The sequence below is a fragment of the Colletotrichum godetiae genome, assembly GCF_030913485.1.
Source record: "Colletotrichum godetiae strain CBS 193.32 chromosome Unknown BDP55scaffold_6, whole genome shotgun sequence".
NCBI classification, from domain to species: Eukaryota; Fungi; Ascomycota; class Sordariomycetes; order Glomerellales; family Glomerellaceae; genus Colletotrichum; species Colletotrichum godetiae.
In genome coordinates, this window is record NW_026851254.1 from 1,197,794 (window position 1) to 1,222,213 (window position 24,420).

A 24,420-nucleotide genomic window follows, 5' to 3' on the forward strand; every position below is an offset into this window, starting at 1 on the left:
GCCGACTGAAAAGGAAATCTGAAAGAGCAAAACCAACCGGACCAAATGAGCAAACCAATCGAACCAAGCCAGCCAATTATCGAACGATTATCCCTTTCTCTCATCTGCCGCCATAATCCTGCGTATGGAGGTGGTCGTCTATCCTTCTGCCCCTACTCTGGAGGTGTATGGCGCTCACTTCGCGATGAGTACCGGCCATCGCTGTCTGATGTAGTATCGCGAAGCAACACGAAATTGCTCGCGTCTTCTGAACTCATCTTGCCGTCTTCTCAATAGAAAGCGCTCAATGCCTTCCAATAATGTATGACGCAGCAGCGCAAAAGCTCGTCTCTTTCCAATTCGTTTTGTACAATGCAAGATCTTCCACTTTCCATATCCAATATCGTCTTGTTGTGTTCCGGAGTGGCAGGAGAGGTGGAGGGGTTTCGGATAAGGAGAAGTGTGTTGGAACGTTGTCTATTGCTTTTGGTGGGTTGAGACTGGTCGCGCCAGATCTGTCAATAATAATAATGTTTGGTAGTGATGCTGTTGTTGTATGCCTCCAAGACATGCCGTAAGTCTGCGGATACTTTAGGGATTGTCCTGCGGAGCTCTCGAGAGCTCTTTCTCACCAAAAGCCAGCTGGCTTGGGAGGTTCGTGTCCGGCTGCTATTGCCGCCGCCTGCTGCTCGGCCAAACCAGCGTCCTTATAGTAGGTCCTCCAAATGACATGCTCCCAGGCCTGCTTGCGAAGCATGTTCTGGTTGGGGACTCTCATCTTCGTATATGGAGTCTGCTCGGTCATGGTAGGGTGGTCATTGAAGACCCCAGCCTTCCAGCAGCCCGCTTCCATGGCGTCGAGAACTGCAGCCTGTCCCGCAGCATTGAGAATGTCGAAGTGTCTAAATTCGTGCATAAGAACTTGAACTTTGGGGAGGTTTCGGTGCTGGAGAACGGCCTCTTCACGATGTGGTCCGTTGATAATCGGTCCTTCGATGAAGGGGTTTCGATGAGGGGGAGCCCAGACGCTCCGGAGCTCATCGTCGGTTGGACTAGTGTTGTCCTCGGTATCCTTGGGAGAGTAAAGGAAGCTATTCAGCATCGTCCTCTTCTCGTGGAGACGATGGTGGCTCTCTGCGTTGAGCTCACCCCGAAGGTCGCAGATGCGGCAGAAGCGATGATCGGCGTGACGTGACTTCATCTCCCTGCGGAAGAGGACCGCAAGCATCTGGCATCCACATCCGCAGCATTCGTACTTCTCGTGGTAATAAATCGGTCGCCGATGCTTCTCCATAGTTTTCCCCTCTTTGGTGCCCTGGAGCATACTCAGGAGAACTTGATCCTCAAGCATCAGAAGGCGAGGGTCGCGGAACTTGCCCTGGGGGCTGATTTCCTCAGTGAGCCAGTCATAGGCTTTAGGGGTCTTTGCTGCGTCAAGCCACTTATGGACGTGGTGCAGGAAGAGAGCCATTTGGCCAGGCTTCATCGGCACCAGATCGAGGAACCGGCGGAATAACTGACCTTCAGACACGAGATCAATGCCCATGGGAACGGCCTTAAGGATGGCCAAGAAGACTGTAACGAAGATGCTTGTCTCAACGTTGGTCTTGAGCGGGTTCCAAGAAAGAACGTGGGTGCCGGTGCGGTTGTGGGCCGGCTCGGTGTAAGAGCGAGGATAAAATTGAAGGCTTCTCAGCTTCTTGCCGGTCTTCGTGGCGCGTTGGAAGACAAGATCGAGAATTTGATTGATGTGCGCAACATGGAGAAGTTCGCACTTGAAGACCCCCAGTATCTCAAGTACAGGGCAAGCAGAAAGGATCAGCTCAAGAATGCGGATGTCCATCATAGGAACCTCATGCAACCGCAGTGCAGTGAGTGCTCCTCCAAACTGGAACAGAGATCGCACTTTTTTTTGTTAGCTCTGTGAGCACAATTACTATGCTTCGGAGGACTTACGCATCGGAATGTTATAGCTCATCTCAGCCACGTAGAGGTTGCCGCGCTCGTCCGCGTCCGTTGTCGAAGAAGGCAAGCCCATCTCCTCAAGACAACGCTTCCAGCGATCCTCAACCTCGAGGAGCTTGTTCTCGCCGTGGTGGAAGGGAGCAAAGTCATCGACGTATTCAGGATTGTCCTCGCACATTACCTCCGAGATAGCCCACAACTCATCTCGCTGCTGGAGGCTGGACCAGAATCGCGGAATACCCTTGACGATGTGTCCGGCATACGGATCGTTATTCAGGGCCTTGCCACGAATGATTAGATTGCGGCCAATGCCACCGATGTCAATGATGGCCCGGTCGGCATCTTTCATGCGAGCCAGCTCCTCTGGAAGCCATTCGCAGTCCCGATACTCGCCCGTAGGCAGGTCGAATTTAGACTACAACAGCGTAAGCTTTGGGTACTTGGGTAAACTTGTCTGCAGTTTTTACTTACCACGTGGATCGCAACGGCGTCGGAGCAGCCCTTCGAAACAGAGGCCAGCTTTCCAACGGCTGAAGTGTCGACAAGCCACAAATGGGCAATGATCTCACTGCCAATGGGCACCACCTTCAGTAGGGTTTCCAGAGGAGTGTTGGTCTGGCCTACCTGGGATGTCGCTGCCTTGTCAGGACCTGCTCCAGAAGTCGACTTTCCAGGTTTATCTTCACGAACTCCGGCAGTGAGGAATTGCTGGCGTATATCGTCCCAGAATGCGGGTTTGGGGGCAGAGTCAGCAGGCAAGTCAGGCAAAGAGCCATTGGGACCGACCAGAAGCTTTGTGACGAGCTTAAGCTGGTGTGTCTCCTGATCCTCCAAAGTGCGGCCGACGACTTTATGGAGCTTGTCGTCGGGAATTGTGAGCTCCATCTTGCTGGAAGGGAGAGTTCGGCGAGGAACCATTCTGTTGTGCTTGGCTCTAGTCTTTGGGAACTGAAGGAAGGTAATGCTTAGGGGGTTGTGCTCGCCTTTGTTGGCCCTGACCAGCTTGAGGAAGGTGAGAGTGAAGAACGATATGAATTGATTGTAGGAGTACCGATGACCAAGAAAGCAATTGATTTAGGGATTTGAGAGGTAGAAGATTTATGTCGAGTTGAAATTCAAGTGGTCTGAGTCCTCCACTGCCTGTCGTGGAGGAGGATATATAGGTTGGCAGGATGAAGTGTTGAGGGAGAAGAAATGTTTTTTTAGGTTTGATTCCGGGAAGCGAGGCGTATGGCTGTGAAGACTGAGATGTAACGGAGATAGGTATGTGACCAAAAGTTGAAGTTGACCAAGTGGAGGTGGGAGTGGGAGGAGTGGCCTACAGAGGAAGTGAACCAAGGTGAAGATGATAACGAGGCCAAAGGCTGCACACCCCAGGGAAGGAAGCTCGAGCAGGCTCCTACCTTTTCCATTCATTATCCCCTCCAGGCTTAGTATGGTGGTTTGCTGTTGTAGGGCTAAGTGGCAGGTGAAGTTGTGGGAGTTGATGGGGAGATGGGATGGGAGTTCACCTTGAGGACGGGAGATGGAACGTGCAGAGGAGGCATGTGGCAGAGTTAATGGCTTCCAGAAATACAAAGAGGTTGTCTAGATGGATCTGGAGCTGTTTACGGGTTGCAAAGAATCATACTGTCCTTTGTAAGCTCTATCCGTCTGCTGTTCTGGTTCAAATGTGTTCATCAAGTTCGATGTCGAGTCGCAGAACTAAGAAATACAGTCTCACTCGTCCCATGAGGAAGGAACTGAGGACCATATATAGGAAGACTGAGGCTGCGTGTACAACAGATGATCATATTATGGAATTTGCTCTACTATCCCGGTCAGATTTCTTGCTTTCAACGCTGACGGCGACGATGATAAGTGACACGGTTAGTGGCTTGATACCTCATGGCGATATGGTTGAGCTTGTTGCTGGTACAGGAGTCAGTACTGCCACAGTCTGGGAAGGGTCTACCCATCTACCTTTCCCAGTCGGCCAGAGCCTGCTCTCGTCGCTTCTGAACCTTGAGGCCCGGTCTCCATGATCATTGCGGTATCTTTTGCTTCTAAGCTTTACGATTTCCATGTGCCCAAACAGACAAGGCTTCTCCTATCCATCTAGAATAAGAAGGCATCATGTTTGTGCCTCCTGAGCTTCTTCGTCACAAGAGGAAAGTCACTTAGCCACGAAGCTTCGCCTAAGAGTCATAACGTTCGAGAGAGCGAAGTTTGATACACATTGCCCCATCATCCTCAGAGCTGGATCATCTTGCTTATTTCATTTCATCTTCGCAGCTACACCTGAATGGATACGGCGACGGCTTCCATTTGAGATGTATAATTCCTGACAGGGAGAGCGAACTCCCCCCAAAACGGACGGTCCTTGGCGTTGGCCTTATTCGAGTTCACGCCTCTGAAGCAGCAGTACTCCCAGCTTCACGCATAAGGCTGCGATCGGGAAAACCCTTCATATATCAGCTGGGTCTCGTTCCATTGATATCAAGTCCCTCGCTAAAGCTAGCTGTTCGATCATGTCACACTTGGTTCTCATGCGACCTCGGGACATCAACCAGCAGTGGAAGCCGCCTCGAACGACAACTGCCACAAGAACAACCAAAGAATAGAGCAGGCCCCGAGTCATAGACGCTACAAAACAAAATGCCGGTATTTTCTAGGTGATCCAAAGCTATGCGTTGAATAGCGCACCAAGCTGAATATTGGGTTGAAGCCGACGAGATCAACGTCTCCTATCCATCTGGCTAGATACCTTCAGGTATTTGTCTGTGTTCGTAACCATCTTTAATGATTTCTCAAGCTGAGAAGACGCTAGCATATTGAATAGATGCACAGAGAAGAGCACCCCAGTGGTTGCCGATCAACTCATTGAACATGACCATGACACCATATGCACCAACGGGCACATGCCTACTATGTTTGGCGACCAGGATTCTCGATAATCGTCACTATGCAGGCAGCCTGAACTGCATCATTTCATCACCAGGGAGCGGTAAAACTCCATCAAGAAGCTTCTCGAGGAGCTTCGAATGACCTTACTCAGTGACAGATCTACTGTTTCTCACGAGCACACAAGAGGGTAGGCAGTGAACTGCGTCAGATGTCGTTGGTCACGATCACGTGCCCGGCTTCTACAACCAAACGGGATATTGGCGAGTCATAAGCATTATCAAGTCTCAACGCGAGACTCCAGTTTGAAAAGCGACGCAATAACAAACACAGTTTCCAGCCGAGTCGAGACACTAGGCCTACCTACTCTGACAAGCGACGTGAGACTCGAAGCATGGAAGAGCTGCAAGGAACTCCGCAGAACTTCCCTTGAAAGTCAAACTCGGCCGACATAAAGCCTACGCAGACATAAATTTTCCAAGGACGAGGGCCCTCAAAAGCCACAACAGTATCTTCACTTGAAAGTCTGCCTCAGAATGTGGCTTGACACTTCACACTTCCCATATGCGGTGTGATAAGAGCTGCATCCCTTATTGGAAGTACCGCATGAACCACCGAGCCAGTACATCTTACAGATGACGCCAAAAATGGCCACTAGGCCGGATGGCACGGTTGGATGGCGTCTAAGGAAGGCGCGGCACCGGCGGTGACAACGGCAACCGAGACCATCAACTCGAAAAGAATTGTGGCACGGCTGACGTCGAGAAAGTCGAGCAATGCGACCTGCGCGACCCCTCCGATTTGCTTGATGGCGGGCCACTTGACTCGTCGTGGTGCGAGACATTGGCAATGGTACGCGGGGATCTAGAACGTGGTGAGGGGAGACAAGCCGAAAAGCCAAATGCATCATGTGCATGCCAACGGCGGGGCTTGCATGAACGTTTTATTTTGTGTGCCGGGCTTTGCCAGCCCATGGTGTGAAGACAACGAGGATCAACACATGAATGGTGGTGTACGAGCCACACAACCCCCAAGGCGGAGCAGTATCGGAGACCGTCACCGCAAATTCGTTATGGGCGAGGAGACCGAAAATCAAGCCCGAAGCGGCCAACGGTAAACTCAGTCGGTCCACGGGACAAACTCAGGAATGCGGAAAGTCTGGGCATCGACAGTCCCGTTTACCGCCTCGTTTATCGTCGACAGTAGTAAGTATTCGGGTCTAGCAAACATCGGATTGTTACCCTTTATTCGATGTTGCCCCTCAACTGTGACTGGAACTCTGAACGACGGCAAGCCATCTCAGGCTGGGGAAAGGATGAGGTCGAAGCACAGGTGCTTTACATGACCTGGGTCACCTTGCCAGCAACAGGAGTGGACTCATCTCAGATACCTCCTTCGGTTGAACCTGGCGGCCTCATCGCTTTACTGCGGCGGAATGCTTGCTCTTCTTCGCGTGTCCCAATCTAGCCCCCACCTGCATCAAACGAGAGACGGGTTTGTTTCACCTGCGGGCTTCGTGGATCAGCAAGCACCAGCTGAGCTACTGATGGGCGTCCGATAATGCGCCTGAGTGGCCGGGTTTTTGCGTTTAAACTGGTGTGCTCAGTAATACCGTGCACATCATAGCATCAGTACTGGCCCATCCGATCAAGCTCCGCCGAACTGTGCAATCGTGGCGACTGAATGCGTGGGCTGAGAGCCTGAGACGGGAGGGAAGTCGATATACTCCGGCCGGTCCCGTTTGCAAGGCCCCGTGGGTCCGCAGTCCGGGACAGCGCTGTCAAAGCTGGATCTGATACTCGGGTGATCAACGTCACACGAGTTGAACCGCGGGGATGTATATTAATTGTCGAGATTCTTCATCCCAAACGGGTGGGATGCAAGACCGCTGAAGGCGAAGCAAGCCGGGCGAGCCGGCGTAGTGTGTCCAAATCATTGTCGTATTCTAATACACCGTTATATCGGCCGGTGAGATTAGGTATTGGAGATTCAGGTGGTGCGAGCCGTGGGTGCCGTGTCGCGATGGTGGTTGCAGTTTTCCGCGGTGTATCAATGATTCACTCTGCAAAGCCGTTGTTAGCTACCCCCACAGGCCGTCTGTCTCAGATGGTAGACGACGGCATGAGCGGCTCATCGAAACGGCGGGATAGGTGGGTATGTTATCTAGGTGCAAGATATCATGTGCGTGTGCTCATGAAGATGGCTGACTCTGGTCAGCAAATGCCTATAGCCTTGTACGTTTGGCAAACCTATGGACGCAACGGATTGTATCGTGCCGCCTGGTTGTAGTAACGATAGGTTGCAAGGTGGTAGATGACGTAAAATGGCCGGACCGAGACGACATTTCAAACAGTCGATGGATCTCCACTGCTTGGAAAGGAAATAAAGTGCAATCATGCGCATTCGCAAAGCAGACCAGAGGGGGATGATCTATCGAGTGTCGTTGGCATGTCTTTCAGCCACTGCCTACGCAGCCCCGAATGAGGTACGGAGTACAGGACGAGAAGGTCAAGAATAGGAAGTCATTGTTGATACGGACCCATCCGGGTTCGTCGTGACGATGCTGGGTGACGGTGGGCAGGTTTGCCTTGAACGGGATTGAGAATTTGAGGGGGGTAGGCGAATAAGGTGGTCAATTGCAACATTCGGCATTGGTACATTATCGATTAATGAAAGTTGCAAAGCAAAGTAAGGTACTTGGGCACTTGCCTGAGGAACCTTAGAACCAGAGAAAACCTGTTCTGATCCGTCGCCGTGAGCTTGGAAGGCGCACTCTGCTTTGCTTTGGGTACTTGGTGCTTGCCTTGGCCTGAAGTTACAATATGGAACTAGCAGGAACGAGGGTGGGATGATGTACCTACTTCCTGACGCCTGATGAAAGACCGGTAGATATCTTCCTGGATGGCCGTTTATACTTACTGGACCTTCCCGTCTTGTTCTATATACATTGCCATAAGGTAAGGTACATCACACTGTGCTTGCCTTCACCGTCGACTTCTTCTGTCTTACGTAACGTAACGTCCCTGCCAGCGAAGATGGGCGTCAACCACGATCCTGACCGGAACTCGACGAGGGACAACATCACCACCGATAACTCACAAGGCTCAACCAAACCGGCCATCTCGAGCCATCAACGTACAAGTACAGATGCGGACACATCAAGTACATCCCTCAAGTTACCGACTTAGAGCAATCTAATTCGACAGCGCCCACCCGCGAAATTCCTACTAGGATTCACGCTAGGCAATCCGATACGATACCATCCATCATCGACACCATTCCGAGCCAGGCCACCAGAACCTTCCACCTTCCGTGCCCCTCCGCCTCCGATCATGTGTATATGAGACTGCAACCACGGCCCCGTTTTAAACCAGGGCGTTCGGCTGCTCGATGCTGCAGTTCGTCAAGAGATCAGGGAGATGGCGAGGTGGCCTGCGCCCTGCAGCGAGATTGGGAGATGACGATTTCGCTATCTAGCCAAGCAGGGCTGTATTAGTCTACCCGTACATACGTGGTCTGATGAACGCTTTCGCTGTCTGCCGAGGATTCCATCCGCCAACTCTATCTCACCTCGGTCAAGACAACGCCTAGGAATGGCAATTTGGAGTGTTATGGGATCCAGGTGAACCTTGATCGCTTTCGTCCACATTGCCCAAAAACCCACTTGGGCGACAAGAAACGACACCATCGCGGATCTTCAATTCGAGGGGTAACGAACGCCCGGCTCCGAGTCTCCGTCCCACAGCAATGAGCTGTTCTCCGGCTGCCGGGCCTCTCCCTGGAGCCACTGCCAGCATGACTGGTTGCTATGTGGGGCCATAGGAAAATCCGCTGCAAATGCGACTTCTCAACCTAGGAAGTAAAATCAAAGCAGAGATGGACCAGGGATCAGCTGACAGGGTTCTGATGGACAGTTCTGGGTGAGGTACGGGCAGCCCGCATTTGACAGGGCTTGGTGGTGGTATCTGATGGCATAAATCGACATTGATTCGACTTTCACTTCATGGGCATCCTGGATATCGAATCGCATTCCACTGGTGGCCCCCTTCATCCCAAGCCAACCCATCCCATGGAATTCCAAACCGATCAAAAGAGCGGTCGGCCACCTCGAACAGACGGACTCGGTTGACCTCCCGGTGGCCCTCCAAGGCTCCAACGACATCAAGCATGTCGATCGACTACCTAGATGCTAGGACATGATCGCGCCGTTCAGGGGCACCGCATAATGATCAAGCATGACTCTCCGAGTATTAGCCTTTCTGATTTCGGTCTTGTTGTCCGTGACGGACTCTCCGCTGTCGCCCGTCAGCCAGCTCGAGTCGTCTGTCATGGCTTGCTCAATGTCAGGTACAGATGTTGGGGCGCAATCATTCATCACCTAATTTGCAAGCTAGGTACGCTTCAGGCGAGAATGGCCAAGTGGTTAAATGGGATCGCGATGGTAGCGCCGCGCTGGAACCCCACGGAGCCAATAGTGGCCGACTCGGAAGGCCCAAGGCTCTTTGTTGAAATGAAGGCCGTGTCCGTCAGCAATTTTTAGCTCGGCAGTGGCCGTAATTTGCCGTCCCTGCGCATCTGCATCTGGTCCCCGTCACGGATGGTCACCCAAGCAGCAAGCAATGTCCAAACGATGGCGGGTACTTTGTACAAATACAAACCTCGCTTCGTTGAGCGTATGCCGTGTTCGAGGGTCTGGTCTGGGAAAGCCGGCGGGCTGGAGTCAGCCGTAAGCCCTCTTGGCAGGTCTGGAGTCTGGACGGACACGCGCTCAAACGGAGCTGTTGATGGAGTGTCATTTGGCGTCTGGACTTTGGATTTGGAGTATGGACTTCTGAAAGACTTGATTGGAGAGGCCGTCGGATCAGCAATATGCGCCTATTTCCAGGCCAACAGTCAGGACCGGACGGTGGAGGGGATTTAATGTATCCTGTTCTTACGCTGTGGTCCTGAGAATCTCGAGTGGAAAGAAAAAATTCCCGTAGGTGGCCTCTGATCATAAGAGGCAGGGGAACGGCCCCCTACATCCCCGTCAGTCCCTGTCTGTTGTCCAAAGAGGACCAAGACTAGGCCTGGCGGCAGCTAGGGTTGTTTGGATCAAATATGCGGAATGGGCCCAAGTCAAGGGCCTGTGGATCTCCGATTGATTGGCAGTTGCACAGTGTCGGGCGGCTGTTGTTTCTGATTGTCATGAGAATGGTCTCTCGTCGTCTCTTATGGTGGATCCATCGTGCCGGCCTCAGACGAGTCTTCTTTGAACGACTTCTCCTTTTCTGGTCCGCTACCGTTACGACGACAGTAACGCGGCGCCCCCAAGAAAGGAGAATCCTGTATCCGTACGGTTACCGAGTGGCGCCACGCCTTCAGAGTCGAGATACAATATCTGTCGACACCAGTCAACTACGAGATACAGATTGGCGCATCTGACGAACAAGACCAAGACCGCGCTACGGGAGGGAGGCAGAGTCCGAAACATTTGGCTGACCGCCCTGCACTGTCATGCCCGTGAAGCACAAGAAGCATGCCTGGGATAACGGGAGACACTCTAGCGGTGACTGGCAGGACAGGCAGGTCGCAATACGGAGTACACCTATGTACGGACACAAGAGGAAATAGATGGCGCCGCCTCTGCACAGTCTCGCAGGGCGCAGGCGCAAAGGCTCTCAGGCTGGCCACCGCAATTCGTTGCCCAGCTTCACTCGGCTCATAAGTTCACGAGTGCTGGGTGAACTCTGAACGAGAGCGCCATCGAGTCCTTGGAAGACGCGACACACACGCAGCACCTCCTCACACCCATACCGTTATATGCCCCTCCATCAGCGCAGTCAGTTGTCGTGCGACGAGTCCAATGAAGCCTCGGGATAAGGTGCGCAAACTGATCGACACTCCCGCTCTGGATAAATCTTGCTTAGGCGGTATCTGGCCTGAGTCACATGGTTTTAAAGAGGATGCAGCTAACAGGACTAGCGGCACATCTCGACAAGAAGCGTACTGGGCCCCCATTTTCTCCATCGTGGCCCTATGGCGTGGTCGTTTTGATAGGGGACCGACCACCTTGGCTCCTATTCTTTCCTCTTCCTGTCGCCGTTACTCTCCCTCCCCTTGCCTGCAGCCCACCACTCTTTGACCATGTGGATCTTTGGCCCCAAGGGTTTTCTGCTTTTAACGAGGAATCGGTCGGCCATGTCTCGCCCCCTTTGCAAAAGTGACCTGATAGAAAGGACAAAGGCGCGTGTTGCAAAATAGTGAGGGAACTAGCGCAAGACCCTCCTTCTCCGAGTCCCATTTTTGCCAGCCAGGGCGCCAAGTTTCCAACGACACGCAAACCATCGGGGCTTCTAGCGATGGGCTATGGAAGGGACTAGTGGGCGAGGTTAAAGGAACGGCGGGCACTGAGCTGGGCTGAGAGACAGCGGGAAACGGTGGTACAGAAGACTGAGGAATTTCAAAACGGAGGGCGGAATATGAAAGGCGATGTGTGGGAGAGAACCGCTACGGACTGCCCAGCCATGCCGGCACTTGGCCGCTGGTCACAACGTTCCCATGTGTTTCGTGTACGGATAGGGCAGAGAGAGCCTGCCGGCTCGTACGGCGTGCGAGAATATACTCGTAAACGGATTACCTTACAGAGCGTGGGAGGGCAGAGAGCGATCGATCGGCCTGTGTGTGCCTACGGCGAGTATTGTACTTTACCGAGCAAGTACCCGGGGTTAGCCAGCCAGTGTCCTGAAGCTCTCGTCTCATTGTAATGCTACCCATCCGCTCTCTGCGATGGTGGTGGTGGTGAGAGATGCGTTGTGGTTGCAAGGTGGATTTTGGTGGTGTGCGATTTTGCCCTGCAAAAAGCTTGCCTATGCAATGCACGAGAATGGAGCGCATTCAACGGCATCACCCTCGAGGGAGGGGGGGCGCGGCCGCAATATGACGTCCGTCATGGGCTGGCTGCAGGACATCACGCGAGATTCTGTTTTGAAGTGATTCTGATTTAGGATTGTGTTGTTAGTATGCCACATTTGCGTGCTGCTTCTACTATCTTTTTCCCCCCCCCTTTTCTATTTTGAATCGTTCATGTTGTTTTGTTTCTAGGCAGTGTGTGCCAGTATGGGAACGGTGAGGAACGAAACAGTCCAGAGTTCGGTACTGCAACAGCACCGTATCCTGTAATTCGTCAGGCCAGCCAGCTTGCAACATCTCCCCATCCACTTTTGCGATCGTCGCGGTGTCGAGTTCTGGCCATCGAATGTAACGGTACCCAGTACTCCATGGATACTTTCAATACTTGAACGGACGGTGAGCCAGAAACGGAGTGAGGGCAGTAGCAGTCACAGGTCCAGGGAGAAAGTAGCGGCATCAGGAGAAGGTGAAGCCTGGACTGAAGATTACAGTGCGACATGAGTCACTTTAGAAGTCTAGAAAGAGACTTTATTACAGACACATCCCGCCGGTGACAGGAGCCCGAGCGGAAGCCTCCCCGGGAGTCCAGCCTAGAGCCAGAGTCAACTAACAGTATCTCTAACGGAAACTACAACGTCTTGCTGCGAAGTTCGAAGGTCGACGGCCGCCGCGGGGCACACCCCTTTTTCGTTTTCTTTCTACCTTATCTGACTGGATGGAGACGTTTGTTGGACTCAGAAAGGGACCCGGCCGGGTTGCTAGGTTCCAGGCCCGGGTTCAGCGCGTATCGAAATCACCCGGCCATCTCGTTGTGGTCCACCCGTGAATTTTTGATAATTTGTTGGTCACGTACGACACGAAATGGTCTAAAGGGAAGGAGAAAAAAAAAGAGTACAACCGTTGCTGGGCCGTCCGAGGCAGGTAGTGGCGGCGGCGTAAAGAAGGGAAGCGGGAGTCTGCGGCGGCTACGATGTTTCAACACCGGTTCTCTTGTTCTCTTTCTTCTCCTTCTTCTAACAAAGGTACAATGGAGCATGTGGCTACAAGTATCCGTACGGATAGTAGCGTCGTCGCATCGGAGGGGCAACCGGCGAACGACTTTTTCTCTCTCTACACCTCTCTGGGCGCGTTGCTGCGTAGCTGCGTATTAGAGAGAAGAAGTAAAGAAAAAGATTCAGGGAGAAGGAAAAAAAAAGATTAAAAAGTGAATTAGGACAGCCACTAACGTCTGGGAATGGCGGCGGGAGTGGGTCGTCCATGGCATGTTCCCGGCAAAGCAGCAGGGTCCAGGTAGGCATGGCAAGGCATGGATGGGCTACCACACCCCTGACGCTGTCCAAAGTGCGGAAAGGCTCGTCCTAGGCCCCCTGTCCGTCTTTGCATCTCGCTCGTCCTGCACTCTCTTTCTTTCTGGGCCCCCATGTGCTTAGGATACGTACCGCTACATGTGACTGTTTCTCTCAGTCTCTCTCTCTCGTCTTGCACACACGATACGACACGCAGCAGCCAGCAGTAGAACGCAACACGCAGCGCGCAGCTCGCAGCACGTAGTTCCCAAGCACATGCAGCCAAAGGTACGGCAAGGTATTCCGTACGGGTCTGGCAAATTTCGTCCCACTCGCTTGCGCGCAGCACGGGCCAGCACGCGACGTCCAGTGTTCTCTCCTCTGACTCTCTGGGCAACGCAACTGGGCGGGCGACACACCAATAAATCATAGCGACAGGGGAAGAGCTACCAAATGGAATGCCCCACTTCCCATTTTAAGGTACAAGTAAGTGTACCTTGTCGCAAACAACGAGGTACCTGAAAATGATGCCGAGACCTGACGGAATCACAAGTATCTGCCTTCTCGCTAGACCAGGGCTTTTCGTACCTCAACTCGAGCCTCCATTGTATTCTATTTCCAATTCCCGAGATACGCACCTCAATCATCAGTACGGAGTAGCAACCAACACAGGAGACCAGGTAAACCGCGTATACTGACTAGACGTAGAGAGGTGCAAACTACACGAGGCTGTAGTTTTCTACGAGGAAGAAAAAAAAGAAATGCAAAAAAGTATACCAGAAAAGGAAAGGCAGTTCCACCTCACGAGTGATGCGTAATAAGGTCAGTGTGCTGGTTGACACTGAATGATAGATGTAGGTAGCGCTAAGAAGACAGGTACATACATTGGTGACAGGGCCGCGACAGCGAGGGAAAGTACCCCCACTAAAGGGTATCCGTTTGGAACGGCTTCTTTCCCAGATCCCTGTCCTTCATCGCACCTTGCTTGTTGAACCTCACACACACCTTGGACCTCTCTCATCCTCGTCAGTTTCCTTTGCGCCCAAGCTCTCCAGCAGACCAGCAGACCTCCCATCCTCGTCGCACTTGCCTGCGCTTTCTCATCAAGCTCAGACGACCACTCTGACTGGCCCTTTGCAACCCCTTCTCCCTCCCTCTCTCTTCTCTCTCTCGCATTACGGTCTCGTCGCAAGGTACTCCCGTATCCACCGTCTACGAGTACCTTACGGATACACCGTATCGCATTCCCACCGTTCTCTTCCAAGCTACCGCTCATCAACCTCCCACGCCAGTGCCGCCGTCTAGACTGACACTGACACACTTCCACTCATCGGCCTCTCTCTGTCTCTGTCTACCCAGATACCCACGCCTCCCTCCTTCCGTCCCCAAGTACTCCGTACACACACACTCTCTCTCTCTCCAAGGTACCTCTCTCATACCCGGGGGTAGCCACTCACGCCGGGCCCACGCCTCTTTTTTTCCTTCGCAAGGGACTGACTGGACCGTGTGAGCCTCCATCAACCGGGCTTCCTGGCAAGGGCAAAGCCTCATCTCGTCACCCTCTCGCAAATAAGTACCCCCAGCGTCCCGCTCGACCTCCCAGTTTTCTTCTCTCCCTTTCCCGTCTTTCCTCTGCTACCATTTACAGGTCTTCTTTTTTTTCTGCCATTATTCCCCAAAAGAGATTCTATTCTCGAACTCTTTTATACCCAAGAACTCAAACCAACCCCTCGACACGACCAATACAGTACTTTTAGTAGTGCTTTTTTAAGACCTTTTTTATTGTGATACCCAAGTCTACCGCCTGACTTTTTGATACCCAACTCCCCTTTCTCAACACCACACATCATACACAATGGCCGAAGAACAGAAGCCCGTCGAGGTCCCCAAGGAGACTGTCCCTGCCACCACCACCGCTGAGGCCCCCGCCGCCGAGACGAAGCCCGTTGAGACCACGGAGACTCCCGCCGTCGCCCCTGTCGCTGCCGAGACTGCCACCGAGACCCCGGCTACCACCACCACCGAGACACCTGCTGAGGCCACTGCCACTGAGGCTGCTGCCCCCGTTGAGGAGGCCAAGAAGGAGGTTGTCCCCGTCGAGGAGGGCACCCTCGAGCACAAGGGCATCAACTTCCCCAAGTAAGTCTAGAGCGCGCGCGTCAAAACCCTTTCGTCGCATGTGCTAACAGCTATTTTGCAGGAACTTCATCTACTCCAAGGAGTTCTTCTGGTTCGGATCCGACGCCGTCGAGTCCAAGAACCTCTCTTCCTACCTGAAGAGCGAGAAGTCTACCGAGACTGCCCACCACAATGCCGCCTGGGCTTCCCACACCGGCAAGGGTCTCCTCTTCTTCGGCGACAAGACCGCCCCCCAGGGTGTCATCAACTTGGTATGTTTTTGTATCTGACTTACACCAAAATCGTTGTACTAACGACTGTCCTCTAGGCCGATGCTTCTGAGCCTTCCACCGACGGCGCCAACAAGTTCCACTTCACCGCCAAGGGCCACAAGCACACCTTCAAGGCTGCCAACGCCGAGGACCGTGACAACTGGATCTCCCAGCTGAAGCTCAAGGTCGCTGAGGCCAAGGAGCTCGCTTCCACCGTTACCGAGACTGAGGCCTACAAGACTGCCCTCGAGGCTTTCAAGCCCGCCAAGAAGGAGGAGAAGAAGGAGGAGAAGGCCGTCGAGGCCCCCGCCACTGAGGCCGTTGCCGCCACCGAGACCCCTGCTGCTGACATCGCCGCTGTCCCCGCCACTGAGGAGGCCGTTGTTGAGACCCCCAAGGAGGAGGAGGTCAAGAAGGAGGAGCCTAAGCGTCGCTCTGCCAGCCGCAAGCGTGCCTCTATCTTCGGCAGCCTGCTTGGCAAGAAGGAGGAGTCTAAGAAGGAGGAGAAGGAGGAGACCGCTGTCCCCGCTGTCGCCGAGACTCCCAAGGAGGAGACTCCCGTCATCCCTGCTGCCACTGAGACCCCCGTCGCTGAGGTCCCCGCCGTCGAGGCTCCCGTCACTCCCGCTGCTGCTCCCGCTGCTGAGACTCCTGTCGTCGCTGCCACTGAGACCGCTGCTGAGGACAAGCCCGTCGAGACCGCCAAGGAGGAGAAGAAGCCCCTTCCCACCAAGCGCAACAGCATCTTCGGTGTTTTTGGCAAGAAGGAGAAGAAGGCTGCCGCCGCTGCTGAGGCCGAGACCCCCGCCGCGGCCAAGGAGACTGAGGTCACTCCCGCTGCTGAGACCGCCCCGGTCATCCCCCCCGTTGAGGCCACCACCCCCCTCGCCGTCGACGTTGCCAACCCCGGCACCGTTCCCGTTGAGAACAAGGAGATCACCCCCGCCACCAACGGCGAGCCCCGTCCCGACCTGAAGGAGAAGCGCAAGTCTTCCCTTCCCTTCGGCTTCGGCAAGCGCGACAAGTCTCCCGCCAAGTCCCCTGCCCACTCTGACAACGAGGAGGCTGAGAAGCAGGAGAAGACCAGCGCCTTCTCCAAGCTCCGCGCTACCATCAAGGGTCGTGGCAAGACTGAGAAGCCTGCCGACAAGCTCGAGAAGACTGAGGAGAAGCCCGAGGAGACCCCCGCCGTCGCCACCGAGACTCCCGCTGCCGAGACCTCCAAGGCCACTGAGGAGCCTGAGAACAAGCCCGAGAACGTCGCTTCTTCCACTCCTGCCCCCGTCACCGCCGCCGCATAGAATGCGAAATGGGTTTCGCTGTCCCTTCGTCGCAAGGGGCAGCTTCGGTCGTCACGATCAACTGAATGAAGCAAAAAACACAGAAAACCGCTACAAAAAATAAGTACGCACGCATCGGATCGAGATTCGGAGGAAGAGCAACATCACGTGACAACTCATTTCACTTGGATGGGTTTGTTCGGGAATCGGATCTGCATTTCAAGATACCCCGTCAAGACTGGTTCTACCTGATACCCTTTCCTATTTCCCTCTTTACACAGCACACGCATCGGAAGGCGAAAACTGGCGGGAGGTGATTCCGTTCCACTTTCAGTCGTTTCGAAGTCATTTCTGCCATTGTTTTTTTGTTTTGATTTGTTTTTTCACCAGTATCCTGCTTTGATGCTTTGATACCCAGTTATACCCGTCGCTCCAGACAAGAACACGAAAAGAAAATACCCACGACAAAAAATTCGAAGTGCCTTGGTCCGACAACATGGACGGACCTCTTGGTGTTGGTTCATATCGGGCTAGGGTCAGGAATCGTCAGATTTGAGTTTGGAGATGCTGTTGGTGGAAAAAGACTGCATGGAACCGTCTGTGCTGGCCACTAGGGCCGGTGTCAGCTTGTTCGCATTCACATAATACTTAATAGAAGCTCGTTGCGTGTTGTCTACAACTGTCCTTACTTTCCGCTGCCATTTGTGACACTCGTGACATGTGAGTCGGTTCCTGGGCTCGGTCTTGGGCGCTATGGCGTGTACACGTAAGTCATGTAAGTCATGCCTCCCCCCAAGCCTGTCCGCGTCCTCGACGTTTTGACATATAAGTCTAGTTTCGATAACGGTCAGTCGTTCTGTCTAAGCATGAAAGGTCCAAGCTTACTCGACTCCGTACCCATTCTTTGCACCACGCGAGCTCCGTCCGGATCGAGGGGATTGTCGACTTTGTTGTTCCAGAAGGGGGTCAACAAGCGTGAAACGGATGCAACGCTACGGTTTATGGCTTCACCGACTCAACCGTCCATGTACCCCGGGTTTCTGATTTGCGTCAGAGGTATGAAATGGCAAGGCAGATTGGATCGAGAGTTAGTTGCCTTGCGTATTTTTGCTTGCATCACATGAGATGGGGTTACAGTGAGGACCGCAGGAGTCAGGACACGCAGGTAAAAGTTGAGATGGGATGGGATGCAAAGAAGGAGGCAGCAAGCACTCAAGTCAGTCAAGCAAAGTCACGGACGGGGCACACGGTTAGTCGGTCGGAAAGTTGGCGGCGTAACAGAGCGAAGCGTGCGTCTTCCTCCTCTTCGTCTGGCCTCGTATCCTCGTGTCTGAAGCACAGCGTCTTGTCTTTTTGGGAAAGCGAACGGACGGATGGATGGATCACGTTCGCAGTGGCCGCATGCGCCTCAGGTTCGTCCGACCCTTTTTGTGCGTTCGAGTGGACGAGCCTTAGAATCCGGAGCCCATGCCCGCTTTTACCCCCCCCCCCTCTTACTTTCGTATATGCGAGGAGCACTGAGACTGCGTTTTGAAAGGAGGGTGTAGGTCACGGGGTGAGTAGGTATGCGGGTTCGTTTTCGCGTGTTTGACTGATGCGACCCAGCGTTGCGACGAGGATGGTGTAAGGCTATGACATGGGGCTTGGATGACTTAAGCTTCTTCGGTACAGCGTTCTATTCTCGAGGCCTTGGACCTTTTATGTGGCCTGGGAGATGTCCTGGGGGGTGGCTGAGTTGGACTCCGAGGGGAGGGGCTTAGGACTGTCCCTCGTGCGTTTGGCGTATGAGAACAACTCCTTCAATGAGTCGCGAAGCTCGAGAAGAGCTTTGATATCGGACTTCCTCTGGACATTTGCTCGGAGGGCATGAGATGGACCGGAGAGGCTGAGGGAGACGGATGAACGGTGGGCTTGTGCTACCCGCTCTGTGTTCGTCGTTCTTACGTTGCCTTTTCCTTTGCTCTGACGGTTGGTTCGTCGTGTGTATTGTGAGTTCACGGGAAGCTGTGCTATGATCAAGTTCATCTCGACGCCTGCTTTCTGAGAGACGGTTTTACGTAATTATTTGAACTTGAGCATTTGCTATGACGGGGGCCAGTAGACCTTTTTGGAAGTCTCCAAAACGGTACGGTATGTACGGCAAGGGCTACAGTCCAAGGTCAAGATGGATGAACCTCCTCCGCTAGTCGATCTGCGTCGTGAGATGATGTACCCACGAGTACCCTAGGCCGGCGTGGCACGTTCAAATGCCTCAGCCAATCAACATTCGTTTAAAAGAATTTTCTTTTAAAAAAAAATCTATGATTGATCCCCGTGGATCGTGAGATAATGACTTGCATAACGAGATTGGAAAATGTTACGACCGGCCGGGATACCGAGGGTTTGAAGTTGGATGTAAAAGTCGGCGCGAATCTTGGTGATCCACATCACTAGAGCGGGTCGATATCCGTACATGCAGGTCTAGACTCTATTCAAGACTTTTGATAATGGTGGAGAAGCTGTGTGGGTTTTCCGCTTTCCCACTTTAACTTGAACCTTTAAATCCTGTTTGTAGGTGTGGATAAGGCGAGTAAGTATGTAAGCGTGTTTCTGTGGTGGAGAAAGAGATGATGTATTTGGAGTAGACGACGGAAGAAGGTCCGGTTTTGAGGTGTTTAAGGGAGATTGCGCGGATGGAAGTATCAAGATCGTGGTTGGTGGTCATTGTGAGCAAAGTAATGGGGAATACTTGTAACCTCAGGGGATTAAGAGCCGTTTTTTGCTCTCGTCAATGAGCTCAGAAGCACACACTCGCCTTGGTCCTTGTCACGATACCATTAGATATAGATGGGGAAGGCGAATCGCAAGAAAAGAGTTGCAGTAAAGGGCAAAGTCAGGCTCGAACCTTTTGACTTCAGCGAAGTTAAGCATGATTAGGAACGAGGGCTACTGACCACTTTGGATTCCCACCACTTTCCCTTCAGCCGATGTCAAGAGTGAACGATTCTTGAATTATACCTGGACCCCAAGGCTTTGGTAATGGGAATCGGACTCGTACCCACAAGCCTCGGGGAGTTTGCTTGTTTCCGGAGAGAACGCGCTTGTTGCTTTACTTTGATTTCGGCTTGCTCTAGAAGTGAACATTTGGATTGAATATTTAGAGTCGACGAAAGCATCTCAAGTCGACATTATGGTAGCTTGTCCGAACCAGGATAAAAAGCCGCAGACCACTTCTTACAGTTGCTTATGAGGCATGAGTCAATGGCGATGTGGCCAGCGGATCAGTGTCATTGTGGTCTGTGAGTGGGCACTGCCCGATTCGGTCTTCAAGGCATCTGCAAGGCAATATTAAGCAAGGCGGCTGGACATTGTACCGCACTCAGGATTGACCATGGCTTGTCATCTAACCGTGTACGAATACGTCGAGCGTGATGGAGAGGCTGGCCGCTGGCCAAAGTTTAGCTTTGGTCTATGGGTACAAAGGGAAACGAGTACCGCAGAAGGACTCGTGTGTGATGTCAAATAGGATAATCCGGTAGATACCGAGGAAGAAACGTCGCTTTGAGGATGGTTGCTGTCGTAGGGGCATTTGTGGCCGTTGAATTCCATTTAGATACAAATTCCATGCAGAAATCTGAGTCTAAACCGAAGTCCCCAGTCTTGGCCTTCGCATAGTGCTATTAGTAAGAAAGTAACTCAACTTATAACTCGATTTGTCCTCGAGTCATAATTAACGCTAGTGAATGATAGAAGGCTTTAAATCGAGATACAGTAATTTCCAGAAGAAGGAAGTCTTTGTGGATTTAGGTACTTTAAGCACACTCCAAGGTAAAACAGAAGCACAGCTTTATGCAAGCCATGAAGCTGAAGGGGTTGTGAAAGGCTCGAGACCGTCGTGCTCTACGATATAGAAAGACTACACGCAAAGAATTCTTATTGCCTTGGGTCACTGCATTGAACGAAGCCAGAGAAAAGCCCAAGGGACAGCACGCACGCATGTTTCCAAAGCACCCAGCCCATGGTGAAGTGTTTGACTAGTATAAGTTGGTATCTGCCCTCCAGTCCCTTGGAGGTTGGCAACGCTGGCATAGAGAGAACCTCGTGCCTATTATGAGTATTTATAACCATCTTAACTTGAGTTTGCTGGCCAAGAATCAATCATCGGACATGGAAGTCTCGAGAATCTACTAGCTACTCAAGATTTGGAAGATTCACCGAACAGGCATTCCATCCCCTTGACCACGGAGCTCAACTCATTGAAGCACCCTAAAATGTGAGCTTCTTTCGATCTTAGGCACCGAAGAGCTGGTGAGCTATAGGAACCTCGTCGGTACTCGTGCTCTCCTCTTATTCTTCAGGGCTTGACTGTAGTAGTCGAATCAGGAGCTGACTGGAATTGCATCTCCGTGGTTTGCTGTGGGAAGTAATCTCCAGCAACGCCCTGCTCTATCTGTGAGTCTTCATTCGCAACAGTATCTAAATTGCTTCTGATTTATCTATGTTTTAGTGAAACAGCAGCAAAACAGAAACAGCCTTCCTGAACCCATGTCAAGCTGCCTGATCTAGAGCCTGCTGAATGCTACCGAACAAGACAATTAAGGCATGGAGAAACTTTGGAACTCGGAAGAAGATTTTTATTAACCGAAAATCATTCGACATCTGACCTTAATCTGAGGTTCCAACCCGACTACGTATAGACAAATACGAAATGAAGCTCGATTCACTCCATCAGGTTGGGATATTCTAAGAGAGAGAGAGGGAGAATGAGAAAGGCGAGAGGAACGAAAAGAGCGGCCCAAATGTCTTCAGATAAAATTAGATATTGCCCTGTAATGCTCATGCTTAAACCCATTCAAAAGCGGTTAATCATAGTTCCTGTTGAAGTCGACGTTCATGAGGTGAGGTTGACCAACCCGAAAGTCGAAGCTTCCGCACAGTATAAAAACTGTGCGGGAACGGTCCGCATCCCCACTTTAAAATTTCCATGCCAGGCGCATCTGCAGTAAAGCCACCAGACAGACCTTGGACTTTCTTTACTCGGGAACTACAAGATCAACCATGGATATCCTCAAAGTATTGTCGCGCGGCATCAAGCAGCCTGCGAAAGGCGCCAAGAACGCAAACAAAGGAGCGGCAAACCTGCCATCCGCCGGCAACCGAACGAACCCCCAACTTTTCCACGACGAAGTGTCTTCAGCGCGGGGCAACAAGAGGAAGCGAGGCAAAGAAGAGGTCGAGGAGAAGGAAGAGGAGCAACTGCCCGAGGTCGATTTCTTCGCGCCCAAGTCCGAAACCACCAAAGGAACGGAAAATGTCAAGCAGCCCGCTGCCAAAGCCAAGAAGGCCGACAAGGCGTCCGCTGTAAAGCCGACTCTACTCCCCGAGGACGAGTGCCGACAGATCCTTCGGTCCCACCGACTAAAGCTCACGCTCCTCTCCGAGCGTCACAAGAAAGCCTCCAAGGTCACCAAGAGCAAAAAGAAGAAGGTTGCCGTCGAGGTCGAGAAGGAGACGAACCAGCTTCACCCTCAGCCCTTGACTTCTTTCCACGAACTTCGAACGAATTACAATATTTCGCCGTTGTTGGCGGATAATCTCGCGCATCAGGGATATAAGGTGCCGACCGAGGTGCAGCTGGGTGCTTTGCCTCTGCTCCTGAAGCCAGAATTGGCATTGAAGGAGGTGCCGCAAAACGAGGAGCTTGGGGATGTCTCAAAGGGTGTGGATTTCCTCGCCGTTGCCCCGACAGGCAGCGGAAAGACGATCAGCTTTCTGATCCCCGCCATCAACTCCATCATGCACAAGAGGGAGTCTAGCGAGGACAAGGATAGACACGATCTCTCTGCGATCATCATTGCGCCGACAAGAGAGCTGGTTTTCCAGATTGTGAACGAGGGACGCAAGCTGGCCTTGAACTCTGGTATCAAGATCGCCGGCATGAAGAAGGGCATGCGCTTTGCAGTCGAGGAAGAAGACAAGGCCGAGAGCGAAGATGAGGAAGAGGAAGAGAGCGAGGAGTCTGACGATGGCGAGGACGAGGACAGCGAGACCGAGCCGGCCAAGCCAAAGTCCGTCGTGAAGGCCGATATCCTTGTCACAACACCTGCGCTTTTCTACAACTTCCTTACGGCGGCGTCAAAGACGGATCGCAAAGTCCCGACTGTCACATCTCTAATTCTTGACGAGGCGGATGTGCTGTTGGACCCCCTGTTCCGCGAACAAACCATGACAATCTGGTCCGCCTGTCCCAACCCGGAGCTGAGAACTACGTTCTGGTCTGCGACTTTCGGTTCCAACATCGAGACTTTGGTGACAGAAGCACAGTTGGCAAGACCGGCATCTAAACCATTGATTCGCTTGGTCGTCGGTCTCAAGGACACAGCCGTCCCCAACGTCACCCATAAGTTAATCTACACCGCAAGTGAGAAGGGAAAACTCCTGGGTCTCCGCCAGCTCCTTCACCCCACAGCAGGAGACGATTCAGGACCACCCCTCCGGCCTCCCTTCCTAGTCTTCACCCAAACCATCGAGCGTGCCACGGCCCTCGAAGAGGAACTCAAGTACGACATCCCCCTCGCCGCCGGCGGTCCCACCAGAATCGCCGCCCTGCACAGCGGCCTCACCGACAAGGCCCGCGCGAGCATCATGCGCCGGTTCCGCGCCGGCGAGGTCTGGATCCTCATCACAACGGATGTTCTCGCGCGCGGCGTGGACTTCGCCGGCGTCAACGGCGTCGTAAACTACGACGTGCCCGGCTCCAGCGCGGCGTACGTCCACCGCGCCGGACGAACCGGTCGCGCGGGCCGCGAGGGCGGCGTCGCTGTGACCTTTTATACGACGGACGATATCCCCTTTGTCAAGACGGTCGCCAACGTCATTGCGGCCAGCGAGAGGCAGGCGGGCAAGAAGGGCGAGGAGGCGAATGTGCAAAAGTGGCTGCTCGACGCGCTGCCGAATGTCAGCAAGGAGGATAAGAAGAAGATTCGGGAAAAGGGCGTCGAGGCGAGGCGGAGCCATGGGGCGGCGATGATTTCGTCAAAGAGTAAGTGGGAGAGGCGGAGGGAGGCGAATCGGGAGGGGGCTACGGCCGCGAATAAGATTCGGATAAAGAATGCGAGGAGGGTGGGTGATGATGAGGCTGGGGAGTGGAGTGGTATTGATGACTGAGGGAGGGGTTCCCGTCTTCAAAGAAGGCGTTGAGAATAAAAGCTTGGTTTTTACTTATTTGGACAGATAAGATTCATGTCGGTGTATGCTGCTGCTATTGACGTGGACTGGTAGATAGGTGACTGAGTCCCTCCAAGCCCCCTCATGTCGAAACGATCCCATGAGGCCACGAAAGACGTCGTTTGGATGCGAGCTAGAAGGTAAATCAGATGAGAACGCAAACTTGGGTTCATTTTCAGGTGGACATGAGAATTGGATCACGTCCATTCGTTGACTATCCAGTGGATGGACGAGAAAGCTCCATGTACACGGTTGAGTTTGCTCGAGAGATCGTGTTACTTGAGCAGGAAAGGAAAAGAAAAAACAGGTCATTGATAGGGGAGAATAAGTAAAAGTATCAGACTCTTCACTTATGACGAGCTTTTAGTTGGTTAGCTCAAAGCCGTGTGAACTCGAAGCCATGAATTGGAGTTCCTTGTTACTCGAATGTATAACTTCATCCGATAGATGGGATATCAACAATGAGATGGGAAATAAATAAGCAATAAAATAGTAAGGTAATAACCACGCCAGCGCCTTCTGTGCGTTGCAGAGGGTAAA

At 52.7% G+C, this 24,420-nt stretch overlaps 4 protein-coding genes across 4 annotated transcripts; 2 read left to right on the forward strand and 2 right to left on the reverse strand.

Moving 5' to 3' along the window:
• Positions 1–323: 323 nt before the first annotated feature.
• BDP55DRAFT_575201 (uncharacterized protein) lies at positions 324–2,853 on the reverse strand. Its single transcript, XM_060570767.1, has 3 exons — positions 2,416–2,853; positions 1,936–2,359; positions 324–1,884 (listed from the first exon to the last, which is right to left on the reverse strand). Exons 1-3 carry the CDS (start codon positions 2,827–2,829, stop codon positions 608–610), a joined length of 2,115 nt encoding a protein of 704 aa, XP_060434156.1. The 5' UTR covers positions 2,830–2,853; the 3' UTR covers positions 324–607.
• A 9,041-nt stretch (positions 2,854–11,894) lies between these two features.
• On the reverse strand, positions 11,895–12,227 carry BDP55DRAFT_650822 (uncharacterized protein). The gene has a single exon (XM_060574000.1). The coding sequence runs from the start codon at positions 12,215–12,217 to the stop codon at positions 11,993–11,995; it is 225 nt and encodes a 74-aa protein (XP_060434157.1). The 5' UTR covers positions 12,218–12,227; the 3' UTR covers positions 11,895–11,992.
• Positions 12,228–14,859: 2,632 nt separating this feature from the next.
• BDP55DRAFT_628126 (guanine nucleotide exchange factor) lies at positions 14,860–16,695 on the forward strand (the record flags this gene model as incomplete). Its single annotated transcript, XM_060571856.1, has 3 exons — positions 14,860–15,143; positions 15,205–15,394; positions 15,451–16,695. 3 exons carry the CDS (start codon positions 14,860–14,862, stop codon positions 16,693–16,695), a joined length of 1,719 nt encoding a protein of 572 aa, XP_060434158.1.
• A 4,897-nt stretch (positions 16,696–21,592) lies between these two features.
• BDP55DRAFT_650831 (DEAD/DEAH box helicase) lies at positions 21,593–24,286 on the forward strand. The gene has a single exon (XM_060574001.1). The coding sequence runs from the start codon at positions 21,712–21,714 to the stop codon at positions 23,818–23,820; it is 2,109 nt and encodes a 702-aa protein (XP_060434159.1). The 5' UTR covers positions 21,593–21,711; the 3' UTR covers positions 23,821–24,286.
• The last annotated feature ends 134 nt before the right edge of the window (positions 24,287–24,420 follow it).